Raw genomic sequence first — 14,282 nt, 5'->3', positions numbered from 1 at the left:
AATTTGATGCCCAACAGGGCCCACTGTACTTATGCCCAAACTCAGGGAGGGTGCTGTGTCCCCCAATGAAGGCTCCAAGAAAGATTTTACGGGGAGTACCAAAAATCCCTCTTTATCGCTTCATTGGGGGACACAGGTCCATGGGACGTCCAAAAGCAGTCCCTAGGGTGGGAGAACAAAAGATAGCCACAGACTAGGTCTGACTGCAGGCAACCGCTGCCTGCAGAACCTTCCGTCAAAGACTGGCATCAGCCGATGAATAAGTGTGGACCTTGTAAAACCTTGAAAAGGTGTGGAGTGAAGACCATGTTGCGGCCTTACAGATCTGAGAAGCTGAAGCCTGATGGCGAACAGCCCAAGAGGCCCCCACCGCCCGGGTGGAGTGAGCCCTTACCCCCGGAGGGGGAGATTTGTCCGAGACGCGATATGCCTCCAAAAGGGTCGAACGTATCCAACGGGCGATGGTTGACTCGGAAGTAAGGAGACCCTTGCGACGCCCCTCAGGAATGACAAAGAGGGCGTCCGAACTCCGAAGGGAAGCCGTTCAAGAAACGTACACGCGTAGAGCTCTGACCAGATCCAGTTTGTGCAGGGATTTCTCCCGAGGGTGCACTGGGGTCGGGCAGAAGGAAGGAATAGAATGGACAAAGCCGAAATTTGGCCTTTGAGAGTGCTTAGAGAGAGTCCCGCCTCCAGGCCAGACTGAAGGAAAGCCAAAATGACAGGTAGCGAAAAGGACATGGGAGCTAGCTGATCCTTCTCGCAGTGACGAAAAAAGGCTCTCCAGGTTCTGTGGTATAGGAGCGCGAGGTTGCGGGTTTCCTGGCACTAATTAGGGTCTGGATGACGTCCGCAAAACCTGCCGGCCTCAACGGCCATGCCATTAAATTCAGAGAACGAGAACTCTGATGAAGAATAGGTCCCTGAGAGAGGAGGACCGGACGGTCCGGTAGTCTCCAGGGGGAGTCAACGAGCAGGTTTACTAGATCTGCGTAGCAGACGCGTCTGGGCCAATCTGGGGCTATTAGAATTACCGGTACTCCCTCTGTCTTGATCTTTTTAACGACCCGAGGGATCAATGGTAGAGGGGGAAAGAGAGAGGGCAGCTGGAACTGAGACCATGAGATGACTAGCGTGTCCTGAGCGATCGCAAGGGGATCACGGGACCGGGCTATGACGGATGGTACCTTGTGGATTAACAGAGACGCCATGAGGTCGACGTCCGTCGTGCCCCATCGTGAGCATATCTGATGGAACATCTCGGGATGGAGAGACCATTCTCCTGAGGCAAGGCCCTGCCGACTGAGGAAGTCAGCCGCCCAATTGTCGACCCCCGGAATGTGTACTGCTGAGATTGCCGGAACAGTGTTCTCGGCCCAAACTAGCACTCTTGTCACCTCTTTCAAGACGGACTTGCTTGCGCGTTCCACCCTGACGGTTTATGTACGCCACCGCCGTGGCATTGTCCGATTGTACGCGGACTGGGAACCCTGCAAGAATGTCCTGCCAGTGACGCAACGCCAGGTAAATTGCCCTTATCTCCAATATATTGATCGGTAGGGAGGCTTTGTGGGGACTCCACCGGCCCTGCACCGTGTGGTGGAGGAAGACTGCCCCCCCAACCGATGAGGCTGGCATCGGTCGTGACCACCTGCCAGCGAAGCGGTAGGAATGACCTCCCGGGTCTGAAGGAAGAAGGACGAGTCCACCATATTAATGACCTTCTCACATGAAGAGGTAACCTGATGCGTCGATCCAGAGACGACTGGTTCTTGTCCCATGCCGACAGAAGGGCCAGTTAAAGAGGCCGGGTATGGAACTGGGCTGCCACCATTTTACCCAAGACACAATAGCATGGCGTCATGGGGGACGCCATGCTATTGAGTCCGAGGCCCCCGGTTCGCTTCCTGATGTCTGTGAGGAGAGGGGGCGTGGTCAAGCGCTGCTGTAAGTGAGCGTTGGCGGGGAAATGTGATGCTCCCCCTCATTATCCCAGGATTTACGGGCCCGTACCATAGCTGAGATGTGAGGGACCTGGGGCTGAGGAGGCAGCAGGGAGGGATTGTACCTTTCCCGATGACTCTTCTTCCTCTTTCCCTCTGAAGATGTACACAGGAGGTCCTCCGTGGATAGGGGGGGGATTCTGGCTCTTCCTCCTTCCCGCACTGACCGGTCCTGGACAGTGCAGGAGACGGTGTCAACCCCAGAATCTGGGGGAAGGTCACCGTAGTGACCAGTCTCACTCCCAGGCCGCTCCGAGGAGGGGGCTGGGGTGGGGAATGGGCAAGGACTGGCCACCGAGATCACCCTGAGACACCCGAAGGTGACAGGGGACAGGTCCTGCCCAGCGGGTCCGAGAGTGGGCGATGTGGGAAATGCCACACTGCTCTCGGTCGCTTGAGAATGGGGATAACGGGACGCAGTGTTCCCTGTTAACCCTGAAGAGCTGTATCTGAAAAATAAAGAAAACATTAATAAAACACAACAGGGTTGGATCAGTAGGATCCAGGTCTACCTCCTACAGACACTAAGCTTAAACTGGTGAGCTTGATGCCTGTAGGCGGGTGCATACTGCAGAGGAGGAGCTATTTTTTCTTTTTTTGCCTAGTGTCAACCTCCTAGTGACAGCAGCATACACCCATGGTCCTGTGTCCCCCAATGAAGTGATAAAGAAATGTATTTATTTAGTATTCCGGCGTGCTTCTTTTCATTAAAGTTGCCCTTTTCAGGTGCTGTTCTCCATGCTGTGTGGAAGGACATGATAGAATTTGTAAAGGCAGCAATGGACACAGGTATGTGGACGCTTTAGCAGAAAGGCCGTATAATACTTTGCAAATTTATTTTTCAAAACAAGCACACCAGCCTCGTAGTCAAAGACTTCTGCATCATTGAGGTGAATAGAGTTGAGCTGCAGTATCGGTCACAACCTCCATGTTTTTAGGAAAATCAGCCATGTTTCTAATGCTGGACATCCACAGCCCCTTGAACTATAACTTTGCACATGTCCTGTCAGTGCTCTTCATTGTTTCCTTGTCACCAAGCTTTTACTGATTGCTGATTTAGGGAGCAAGAAAGAGCGGCAAGGCTCAGAAGTCCTGACGTTTTTGCTGCAAACTTTGAAAAACATTATCGTATCTGATGCTCTTCAGGTTGAGAAGAGTCTGGTGAGTGCAGAGCAGAAGTGATAGTCCTGCATTATACATTTCAATATTTTAAGTGTTTTTATTACAAGCTTTGCTGCTTTTTCCCAGAGTTTGCTCGAATGCACCGTGAAGGGACTTCCTCAGAAAGTGCTGGCGTCTGCAGCTTATCAGGTGGCAAATATGGATCTTTTTAATGTAAGACATAGTATTAGGTTTGCGACCTGGAATAATTAGTTGCACCTCAATGTAAGGGACCACTAATTCTAAAATCCAACCCCTCCCCCGCTGTGGCTTGTAGATTGTCTGCTCTGGATTACCTTAGGTCTGATTGATGCATTGCAAACTGCTTTCAAATTGCTGGTTAAAAGCAGTTTTATTTGTTGTGCAATTTTTCCGCACCGTTTCGGTCACAGCGGTCTGATCAACACCCCCCCCCCCCCTTTCCCACTCCGCTAAGGATAGGAACGCTTCATTGTTATCCTGTACATGGCTGTGGGAACGACGAGGTTATAATAAAACATTACACTGGTGTGACTTTTTCTTATATCCAGTGCTTACTATGAAAAACCCAACATCTTGAAAAAATCATTCAGATGCCTTTTTAATATGGACGTCAAGGTATTTTTTTAGGTTTAGTGGTCTTTTATTGCACAGTGGGCACATTTGCTACCGTGCGGTGCAATTCAGTGCCCCTTACGAGTTTACATAGACCGGTTTGTGAAAACTGTAATGCATTTGTTACTCACACCTTTCTATTTAAATGTTATTTTATCTTTAGGGGACTCCTGCCCTGTTTTTAATTCAGTTGCATTTTCACCCCGGACTTCTGGAACATGGTGTCAAGGAAGAAAGGTAGGTTACAGCTGCCTTTTATTGACATTTATATGTTCTCAAGTAGATTTGCAGGATTTATGTTCTGCGCAAAAAATGTTGCTGCCAAGTGCACGTACAATGCAAGTTATTGGGGCTCTGTAAAACCCCGCTAATGATCTGCATGGCCTATAGGAAGAAATGGAAATTTTGTGTCCATAGCCACTAAACATTTTGATACACCATTTGTTTCTAGAGTTGTCAATCATATCCTAGTCGCGGCAAAGACTTGTGCCACGCTTCCATTACTGTGCCATTAACTCGAATTTATGCTGTCTTTTTTTTTTCAGATTCTTTATCAATTATGAAACTCTGGTTACCTATGTCTTCTCGGGTCCAACCTCTCCTTTGGCATTCAGCGAGTCTGTGCTCCAGGAGTTGAACCAAGGAACAAGGTTACTCGAAAATAAAGAGCTGCTTTGGCGAATGTGGAGTATTTTGATTAACCCATTAACAGAAAGGATTAATCAGGTGAGTGTTCATTGTGTATGCAAAGTGATTACTGCCCCAATTCAGACAGTCATGGAAATGACTGAGCTGCCTGTCATTGTATGAAAACTGATGAGAATCATGCATTATGTTGCAGTCCCTCCCACAAGGAGGACCACATTGATTAATATCTTTCACTGTATGGCCCATTGGACTAAAAATACCTGTCTAAAACTTCTATATATTTTTTTTTTTTTTCCTCACATTAGACAAATGAAGTGAACCAAGGAGATGCCCTCGAGCACAACTTCAATGCTTTGCACAGTGCATTGATGCTGCCCATAAACTACATCTTTCCAGTTGCGGAAATCCCTCAGGTAAGTGGTGTATATGTATTTCGTAAGACTTGAAAACTGGTTAGCCACAATCCAGGTATGATCATATTGATCTATCACGGCAGCCCACTATGAAGACTTTGCTGCGGACCTGGTCAGAGCTATATAAAGCATTTTCCCGCTGTGCTGCGCTGGTCACAACCACGGACGAAAACGTCTGTTGTGAAGAGCTCTGCTCCCGAATTCTGGCTGCGTATGGGGATCAGGCCGTGGTGAGCAGTTAAGTTACTTCTATAATATACTATAGGAGTATAAAAAGTAGAACTGATCAACTTTTTTTTTTTTAAATAGAAATTGCCACTTTTGGAACGACTTGTTCAAGTCATCGGAGTCATTGTGGAATGTGTGAACTTTTCTCCTTATAGCACAAAATTCCAGCCCAAAACAAAAGGTAAGGTTATTATATTAATATATTTTTTGTTTTTTTTTCTGCTACTGTGTCTCCAGAATGTGTCTTCGGTTGGGGCTGCAGCCTAAGGGCATGTTCACACGGTCTTGAAGTATAAATCCATACAGATGCGTAATTTCTGCCTTCAGCTGCAAAGATCTTGTGTAACTTGACATTGCTGTAGTGTGAGATCGTCATGTCACTGTACTGGATACAGGAACATCAGTAAAACATCAGTAAAAAAAGACGACTGATCGCCAAATCCGCCCTATTCCAATGAATGTAATCATTTTCAGTCACTGAAATTGAAAACTGAACGGTTGGGTATCTGGTGACCAAAAGATTAAAGTTTTAAACAAAAGTTTTGTATTTTAAGGTCCTCACACTCCAACAGATTGGGCAAAGAAGAAGAAAGGACCTCTAGGAAACCTGCATTCGGTCTTGAAGCTACTTGAGAAGTTGATTGAAGGATTTCACGTATTGTGCTCCGATCAGAGTCTGATGGAAGCCGGCTCCCCGACCCTGACCGCTGTTGGCTCCTCCATCGTAAGCTGCCTGTCCACCTGCATCAGCCACATCGGTTTACCGTCTGTCCTCAGAACGGTGTTTTCATTGCTCACAAAGCCCATCTCCATATTCTACGCTAAAACCAAGTGAGTATTGCCTAATTTAATCTAACTTGGTATGGTGCATGGGGAGGAAGAGGCTGTGCCCGAACAGAGGCGCATCTCAGACTGGGGTGCTCACAATTTATATAGACCATTATCACTGCATTACTGAAATCGAGGACTTTTTCTGTATTTAATGAAAAAAAAGTTGACCAGAATTAGAAATAAAAAAACCACATGGCTGCTTCCTTCCGCCCATTACTTGTCCATGGGTAATGGGTGACAGAACGGATGCTTGCTCAGTTTCTAGCCTTATGAAATGCAGCCGTCACAATCTATAGTGACGTCTATAAGATTCAGATGTCATCGGAGCGAGTACCAAGCGCAGCAGTTAATCTCTGCCACCAGCTCCGTGCAGGCAGACTGCACATCTGCTTTACATGTACGGCGGATCTTGCCATGGAGTCAATTAAGGCACAGCCCTATGATGTGTTCTGTAAAGCCGCTTTCAGCATTTTTTTTTTCTCATTTCTGCTGTGGAAATAACATAACTTGTATTGTTCTACAGGTCTGAATCACCCAAAGTTTACAGCAGCCTTAGCAATAAGGTAAGATGTATTTAATGTCGCAGTTCTCTTAATTTGTAGAAAGACCCTGAGGGCAATTCATCAAGGCCAACTATTTTCTCGATTGTCTTGATGAAGGGATGCATGTTGGAGAAGACGTGCACAACTTTTAATGAAGCGGTTGGGGCATGTAGAGGTGTGCGCTGCTATGTGTGCCTCGCCACAAATCTTGCTCCAAAAAAGTTGTGACTATCAAAGTTTGTTTTTTTTTTCTTTGTCAGATTATCAGAAAAAAAAAAAAGCATTGAGTCTCTTTCCCCCTCCTTAATTCATTTCTATCCCTGTAGCTGGATAAACTCCTTGGGGACGTCCTCTCCTGTCTCGGCTCCCGGTATACTGGCTCCTATGATAATGAACTGCTTGAAGTACTTTCACCTCTACTCTGTGCCATATTTCTACACAAGAGCAAAACTTTCAGGAATCAAGTGACGCAGTTCTGGAACGGGTCGTTTGCCAAGGCCGCTGTGTTGGTTTATCCCGAGGAGTTAAAGTATGACATTTCAATATAATATTTCATAATTAAAATATATATTTTGGGGGGGGGGGGGGGAATGAGTGAATTGTACCATAAAAACCTTAACTAAGACATGGGTATGTATGGTCTCTGCTCATGTAATACTTTCTCATTAGTTTTGTGTTCTCTTTGAACAGACCAATTTTAAGCCAAGTTAAGCTGAAAACACCAATTCTATTGCCTGGCTTTACCTGCTCGAATCCTGTGGAGGAATCAACTGGTGTATATTCTGATAATGTAAGTGGATTTTCACTTACATGAAGGGACCCGGCTTTAAACACTTATCCATATGCCCGGTTGCTGTAAGGGCTTGGCTCATGTATCCATAGCTTGCATAACTTAAAACGGGTATTCCCATCTTCAAGATCCTATCCCAATATGTAGTAGGTGTTACAATGTTAGCAAATTAGAAATGTAGTATAGTTCTTCTGATTTCGCTATGTCGCTTACCTCATGTGCAGGGCATTGTAGTAGCTTAGGTATCCATGGTTATGACTACTAATGGCTAACTGTCACTATGAGTGGTCGCAACCATGGATACCTTAACTGCTGCAATGCCCTGCACATGGGGTAAGTGACATTTCGAATCAAAAGAACTATACTACATTTCGAATAACAGATATTTGATAATCTTACACTTACTTTATATTGGGATAGGATCTTGAAGATGAGAATACCCCTTTAAAAGTCCTTACTGCTCCATAGTAAAGTACCATAGCCCCTTGCACATGTGCTTGCCTTATGGGGTCTTGATGAATTTCAGTGGTGTCATATTAAGGCTTTGTGTAACCCTGTGCTTGTATGAATCTGGTTACTGCCAAATGCCTGAGTCCTTAAGAGACTTTTGAAGCGAGCCGGATGCTGTAACGCTTTAATTTTTCTTGTTTAATATTTTTTTATTTTTTGTATGTGACATTCCCCCCCACTTGTGCAGATTTTCACACATTTTTTAAATTTCTGATGTAGGTGGACAGTTCTGAGCTGGGGACGAAAATCAGTGGAATAGAAGTGAAGTCTGCTGGAAAAAGAGATTCCTTACTGGCCAGAGCTGAAGAACTTAAAGGAACGCCAACTAAAGCACCACAAGCTAAGGTAAGAGATGCAATTAATTATTTCTACCTGGCGAGAAGGCAGCTTGTATGTAGTCACACACAGACACCGGTGCAGAATAGAAGCTGTGTGTGAATACACACGTACAACTGTCATTCAGTCTTGAATCAATATGGACGTAACTCCAGTTTAGCTGGTAACTGGCGGTGGCTTGGGATGCCCCAGTTTCTGTATAAAACTGCAAAATAAACAGTAAAATAGGGAATATAAAAAAAAAAAAAACAGTACTAGTCAAAAGTTTAGACACACCGGTTCTTACCATGGGGTTTTCTTTGTTCTCATTGGAATGTGCACCCTTGTAGATTCAGGCTGGAGGCAGCAAACCCATGAAGGAACACGCACAGAAATGAGGAGTAAAGAAACTTGTGTGAAATAAACCAGAATATGGGTTAGACTTACTGTCGTTTTTTTGGAACTTTCTGAGCTATAAAGGAAACCTGTCGATTAAAATTACTTTCTAGCGACATGTACAAGCATGTTTTGGGACTGGTGTGAGTGTTGTGTGGTGTGTTGTTTTTTTTTTTTTTTTTTTTAATCTATCTTTTGGCAGACTGTATGCTCACCCACATCCTACACTTGCTGGTATAGAGCTTGCTAGACTGAAATCCTATGCCCTTAGTCTTTTGAACTAGCGACAATTTTTTGCTTCTTTCCAGTTGAAGTTGGATTTCTCCTCTCCCAACACCAAAAAGAAGCTTTTAGAAGAGGAAAAATCAGTTGACTTCGTTTTCATCCCTCCTGAAACTAAAGAGCGGGTGCTAACTGAACATCAGAAGGAAGTTCTACGGACAAAAAGGTTTGTGGCTTGGACCGAATGATGCTGGTCTCTCGATGCATTAAGACCCCAAGTGGGTCAAAAACATCAGTCCATTAAAGTTTGGGGAAAAACTTTTAAAGGGTAACTATACTTGTAAGTATCTTTTTAGAAGACTCTATCATGTGGCCATAATGACTTGTATCCTGCTTTTTCACCAGTTTTCCCCTCTGCAGGCCATATTAAAATTTGCAATTGCCTGAGCTGTTGGGAGACTAGTTATGATCCTCCATACACAGACATGTGAGATTCGTGCTCTTAACTCCTTACTTGGCACACAGACAAAAAGCAGCAGCACTGAGGACATAATACAGAGTACTAAGCTGTGTAGATGTGAATCCAGCTCTGGGATGATAGAAAATACTTAAACTCACCACGATCCTTGTGTGTTTCCCGCTGCCAGTTTCCTCACCTTGTTCTTCCCCTTTCTACAGAAGTGTAACCTGATACTTCACTGTTCTGGTAGTCCATCTTGTCTGAGCAAGATGGAGTTGAGCTTTTTTTTTTTTTCAGAGACTGAGTTCAGGGGGCAGGGGAATGGAAAAAGTGGGTCATAAGTGGAGAAAGTAGCAGAATTCTTTGAGGCATACTACAGTGTTTGCATAAAGCAGTAGCACATGCAGATGTAAAGTTTGAAAGTACAGATTCCTTAGTTTTCTCACACAATGAGTTTTAGTTTGCACTTTATTTCAAGTTTTTTTTTTTTTTTTTTTTTTTTTTTCAGGGTTGACATACCCACCATGTACAACAATCTGGATGCGTCTCAAGACACAACCTTGTTTTCGCAGTATACGCAGAGCCAGGAATCCTCGCTGTGAGACTTTATACTTTTTATTTTACATTCTTTTACTTGGATAACTTTATGTATTTGTCAAGCTGAACTTGTATTTTTCTTCACATTAGAGAGAAACCAGACATTTTGGACAACCCGACAGAAGCAGTTTCTGAAGCAAAGGTAGGTTTCCCGACATCTCAAGGCATCCCATGAACGGGACTCTTAAATGCCGCATTGGAATAAAGCCGTGGCTGTGCATGCGTAGTAATACGACCTCCGCTTTTTCCAGCAGTTCCATCGAGAATTAATTTTTACTCTGTTTATGCAGGAAGAAAATGCTGAAGAAATGAAGAGATCTGAAGCTGCAACTAAGGAAGAGGAAAGTGCAAGAGAAGTAATGGATGTTGAGATGTTGGAGGACGTTAATGAATCTACGAACGAGGCTCCGAATCCATCAAATACAAGCAATGGTTCTGCCTCTTCAGACATGGTTTTAGGCACTCCTCCCCCAGCACCGAGCAGAAGGCAATCCTTCATCACTCTAGAAAAATTTGACAGTCCAGGAAATCATTCTCTTAGCCCCTTGGCAGACAAAAAGTTTGTAAAATCAAAAGAAGTTATTTTGGTTCCGGATAGTCAAGAGGCTGCGGACACATCCCAAAAAGAAGACCGTGAAAAGTTAGAGAAGAATGAAAACGCATCACAAACTCAATCAACGAAGCCAAACCAAAAGGACGTTACTAAATCAGCCTCTAAGAGAGAAACGAGAGCCTCACGTGCTGCAGAACTTTCTGAAAGCCAGATTTCTACATCTGAAGACGATAAACAGAAGCCTAGCAAGGCGGCTGTGAATTTCCGCAGTAAGACGGAAGAAAGTGACATTGTACCGGATTCCCAACCTTCACAGATGGATGAAAAAGCTGAGGAGCTTAATAAGGGAAAAACAGTAGCAGATAGCAAAGTAGACACCAAGGAAAACACTCCGCCAGATGCCGAAGACAAAGCCCAAAATAAAGGGCACCCTCAGAAAACACTTACAAATCCGATAACCTTAAGACGTTCTTCCCGGAGGCAGTCTGAAATACTAGATGCTGTGAAGAATGAGAATGAATCGGAAAATCGCACCCAAATGAAAGAAGAGTCAAAAATGTCCAAAAAAACACCGACCGTACGAGATACGGCCAAGAGGCAACAGAGTGACGTTCTTGTGAAGAGTGAGGTTGAGGACGACTGGAACGTTTCTAGGAATCCAGAAGACTATGCTGATGGTAGTGGCAGAATAACTAGTAATTGCCATAAAGATGAAGAACTTCCGGATTCTAATTCTAGCAAGGAAAGTCAAGAAAAAACAAACATTGGACCCCGATATAAAACGAGACGATCTTTGCAAACTGTTGTACCTGTTGTGGAAAATTCGGAGTCCGATCTTTCGGAAACGCAGGACGTCTCTATTAAGAGAAGGCGAAGGGGCAGACCACGAAGCATTGAGAGATCCGATAAGGGTGAATTTTCTCAGAGTGAAATAGAAATGACTTTGAAACGCCCCGATGAGTCCTCTAGTATCAGAGACATAGATGATAAAACATACACATTAGTCCCTGACTATTCTGCGTCCTATTCAGAGTTGGAGCCAGGCGGCCACGCTCAACTGGACTCTGAATTAAGTACAACGGAGTGCTGCAAAACCTACGAAATTTCAAAAAATGCTACAGAGGTTAGTGATGGTGCCATGGAAAGCTTAATCACAGAGCCAACGGCGGGAGACTTCTCAACCATAGTCTCCGATGTTTTTCAAAGCTCGCAGAGTTGCCTCCAAATGATTAATTGTTCCCATAAAAGAAGTAAGAGGGTTAGAAAGTCCAAGAACTGTGACTGTTGTTTTGAGTCATTAACTAAAGACTTAAAATCTGGGGAACATGAAGAAAAAAACCAGGAGAGGCACATGTTGATGTCCATGCAATTTAATGATACCTTCTGTGGGCCGTGCGCTATCAGCACACCACTAACAAACGAACAAGTCTTCTTCAAGTCGGCTGCCAAGGTCCGAACTGATGCAGAATCAGAACAAGAGCAGGCCATCGCTCCTTTAAATAACAGCACCACCGAAACTAACGAAATAACGCAAGTTTTTGTCCCAATGGAAAATGCTGAAGCCACCGAGATTTCATCCGAAATCAGTGTTGATGAAACCGTGGTGGCAGGAAGTCCAAAGGAGGCAGAGTCTGTCGTTTTGGTAAAGACAAATGTGTTAAACATGGATGATAAGAAAATAGAAGTTGCTGGGCTAAGTCAAGAGACCGCTGGCTATAAAACCTTCGATATAGAGGTAAATGACGTACCTCCAAGTAGCATGGCTGATGAAAAGCCAGAGGAAGACCTTGAAAATGGTCAGGCGATGCTTGTAGATGAGGAGGATGGTAAGGAAATAAATAATGGTGAAACAGTCTTGAGTGGCATTGAAGATGGGGCTGAAGACCAAGTATTTCCTGTAGATGAGACCGGCACCGTTACAGAAAACACTGATTTGCACGAAGAGATTGAAGAGCCCGCTGAAACCATCTCTGAAGTCTCCGATGCTGGTGCTGTCCAGCTAGATGTGATTCCTGATGAGGAGAAACTTGATGAAGCTGCGGCCCCCAAAACAACTGAGAACATAGTATTTGAAGATTTGGTTGAAGGACGTGCCAACATTGATTCTCCACCAAAAGCCAAAGGATTGACCTCTATGGTCCAGGCAAACGAAAGCCCAAGTGGAAGTTTCTGTTGGTCTCCATCTGCGTCCCCTTCTACAAGTATTTTAAAGAAAGGGCTGAAGAGGCAGCAGGAAATTGAATCACCATCTCCTATCAACAAGGTAACATTCATTGTGTTCAGACTGATATTTCTGACGTGTGGGTTTTGCCGTGTCCTGTTGTATCTAAAGTCAACGGAGCCCATCTTACTTTAGCCTTATGGTGGGTTTTGGTCAGCTTTGGACCTTCCTTAAGTCTTGAAATCCGTGATGGTCTTCAGAACCTTTGCCACGTTTCATAATGGCGAATTTCGGAAAACGAAGATTGACGCAATGTTCTAAAACTTCCAAACCTATTTTCTTGCAGATACGGAGAGTATCTTTTGCCGATCCAATATATCAAGAAGAATTGGCAGATGATATTGACAGACGAAGCCCTGTTGTAAGGAATACTACCTCTCCAGCCTCAAGAAGTCTAAAACTTTCAACGAGTAATCAACCAAAGGTAAGAGTGGCTCCAGTACTTTCTCCGTGATTTACAGAGGTACAGGGGATTTTTTTGTGTTTAGGCCAAGTGTGATCAGCTGACATCATATTACATTGTTTTGCTGTCATTTTTGGAGACTGATGTGTACACGTGTCATGTTTTTAAGCATACACAGGTCAGCAATTTGCCTTCCCTAAAGTAAGCAAACAGCCACTTTCAGAGTTGCCAGTTACCGGACCGAGCTTCTGTCAGAAGTGTCAGCCGGCATCAATGCTCTGACGCTTTTATAAAGAGGGGTATGGTCTTACTTAAAGCATGTACATGGGCCCCACACAGATTTGTTCCACATATCCCCCATGGTACAAAAAAAACCCCACAAACTCCCCTCTGTTACACTTGCCATTTCTATTGCTGCTTATGTCCTTCAAAAGCCACTGGCTGCCATCATTTGATAACCACCTATTTTTTCCATGCAGATTATCACCACTCCGACCAAGGGCTTTGTGTCTCCTGGGGCCAGGGTGCTTGGATTTAAAAGCTCAAAGAAGAGTTTGGTAAGTAGTGAATATCTCAGCTTTTACTTACTGATATGAAATTGCTGCACACTGCACTTTTATAACTACCTTTAACAATGGATATACCATTTTCTGCTAAGGGTCCGTGCCCACGGTGCGTTTTTCAAGCGTTTTTGCTGTGAAAATTTTGCAGCTTAAACGCTTGTAAAACGCTTGGTAATCCTTCTCCCCTGGGCCCCAATGTAAATCCGCAATTTCAATGCCCATGCTGCGGAATTTTCCTTAGCGTTTGATGTGCGGAAAATTCCACAGCATGTCCATTATTTGTGCGTTTACGCATGCGGAATTGCCTTCTACAATGCATTTGAAAAACGCAAGGCAATTCCGCATGCGAAAAACGCATGTCAAATTCCGCACGCGGTTTTCCGGCCAAGGACATGCAGAAATGAAGCGGAAGTTTTCTGCTTGATTTCTGCATCGTGGGCACATAGCCTAATACTTTTGTCTATTGGAGAGTAAAGGGTCGATACTATTGGATTACACCCTAAAGGATTTCTCATGGCTCAGCCAACATTGGCTAGTCCACTTACGCCACGAATTTTCCATAACAGGCATATCAGTAACCCCATTAGAGTATGCCTTGTAAATGCTTCCATATAGAGCAGGTTACTCTGTATACAGAATGGTGTACCACTTTATGGGAGCACTGCTGTGAAAAATCTTACTTGCAATTTTGACCATTTCGTTAAAGTCGAAGGACACATGGAAAAAATTTCTCTCTTCAGTGTGGGACACAAAAAAACCCATGAGTGCTTGTTGCTGCCACTGCGCAAAAAAATACCTTTTTAGTTAATAGAATTGCACTAACTTTCACTTA

At 44.3% G+C, this 14,282-nt stretch overlaps 1 protein-coding gene across 2 annotated transcripts in view; it reads left to right on the top strand.

Moving 5' to 3' along the window:
- RIF1 (replication timing regulatory factor 1) overlaps window positions 1–14,282 on the top strand; it is a 31,097-nt gene that overhangs the window by 13,421 nt on the left and 3,394 nt on the right. Inside the window, exons 14-32 of one of the 2 annotated variants that reach the window (XM_073647209.1) lie at window positions 2,730–2,792; window positions 3,064–3,164; window positions 3,252–3,314; window positions 3,922–3,995; window positions 4,304–4,484; window positions 4,712–4,819; window positions 4,903–5,049; window positions 5,129–5,228; window positions 5,602–5,878; window positions 6,402–6,441; window positions 6,747–6,949; window positions 7,111–7,210; window positions 7,940–8,065; window positions 8,740–8,879; window positions 9,622–9,711; window positions 9,801–9,852; window positions 10,001–12,526; window positions 12,771–12,908; window positions 13,367–13,444. In XM_073647209.1, the coding sequence (XP_073503310.1) occupies window positions 2,730–2,792; window positions 3,064–3,164; window positions 3,252–3,314; window positions 3,922–3,995; window positions 4,304–4,484; window positions 4,712–4,819; window positions 4,903–5,049; window positions 5,129–5,228; window positions 5,602–5,878; window positions 6,402–6,441; window positions 6,747–6,949; window positions 7,111–7,210; window positions 7,940–8,065; window positions 8,740–8,879; window positions 9,622–9,711; window positions 9,801–9,852; window positions 10,001–12,526; window positions 12,771–12,908; window positions 13,367–13,444 (4,607 nt within the window). Of the gene's footprint in view, window positions 1–2,729; window positions 2,793–3,063; window positions 3,165–3,251; window positions 3,339–3,921; window positions 3,996–4,303; window positions 4,485–4,711; window positions 4,820–4,902; window positions 5,050–5,128; window positions 5,229–5,601; window positions 5,879–6,401; window positions 6,442–6,746; window positions 6,950–7,110; window positions 7,211–7,939; window positions 8,066–8,739; window positions 8,880–9,621; window positions 9,712–9,800; window positions 9,853–10,000; window positions 12,527–12,770; window positions 12,909–13,366; window positions 13,445–14,282 lie in introns of both variants that reach the window. The other variant, XM_073647208.1, reaches the window with a different exon arrangement.

This window comes from Phyllobates terribilis, unplaced genomic scaffold, assembly GCF_046119375.1.
Source record: "Phyllobates terribilis strain yellow unplaced genomic scaffold, ASM4611937v1 Scaffold_9__5_contigs__length_417890890, whole genome shotgun sequence".
NCBI classification, from domain to species: Eukaryota; Metazoa; Chordata; class Amphibia; order Anura; family Dendrobatidae; genus Phyllobates; species Phyllobates terribilis.
This window is presented reverse-complemented; position numbering and strand designations above follow the sequence as displayed.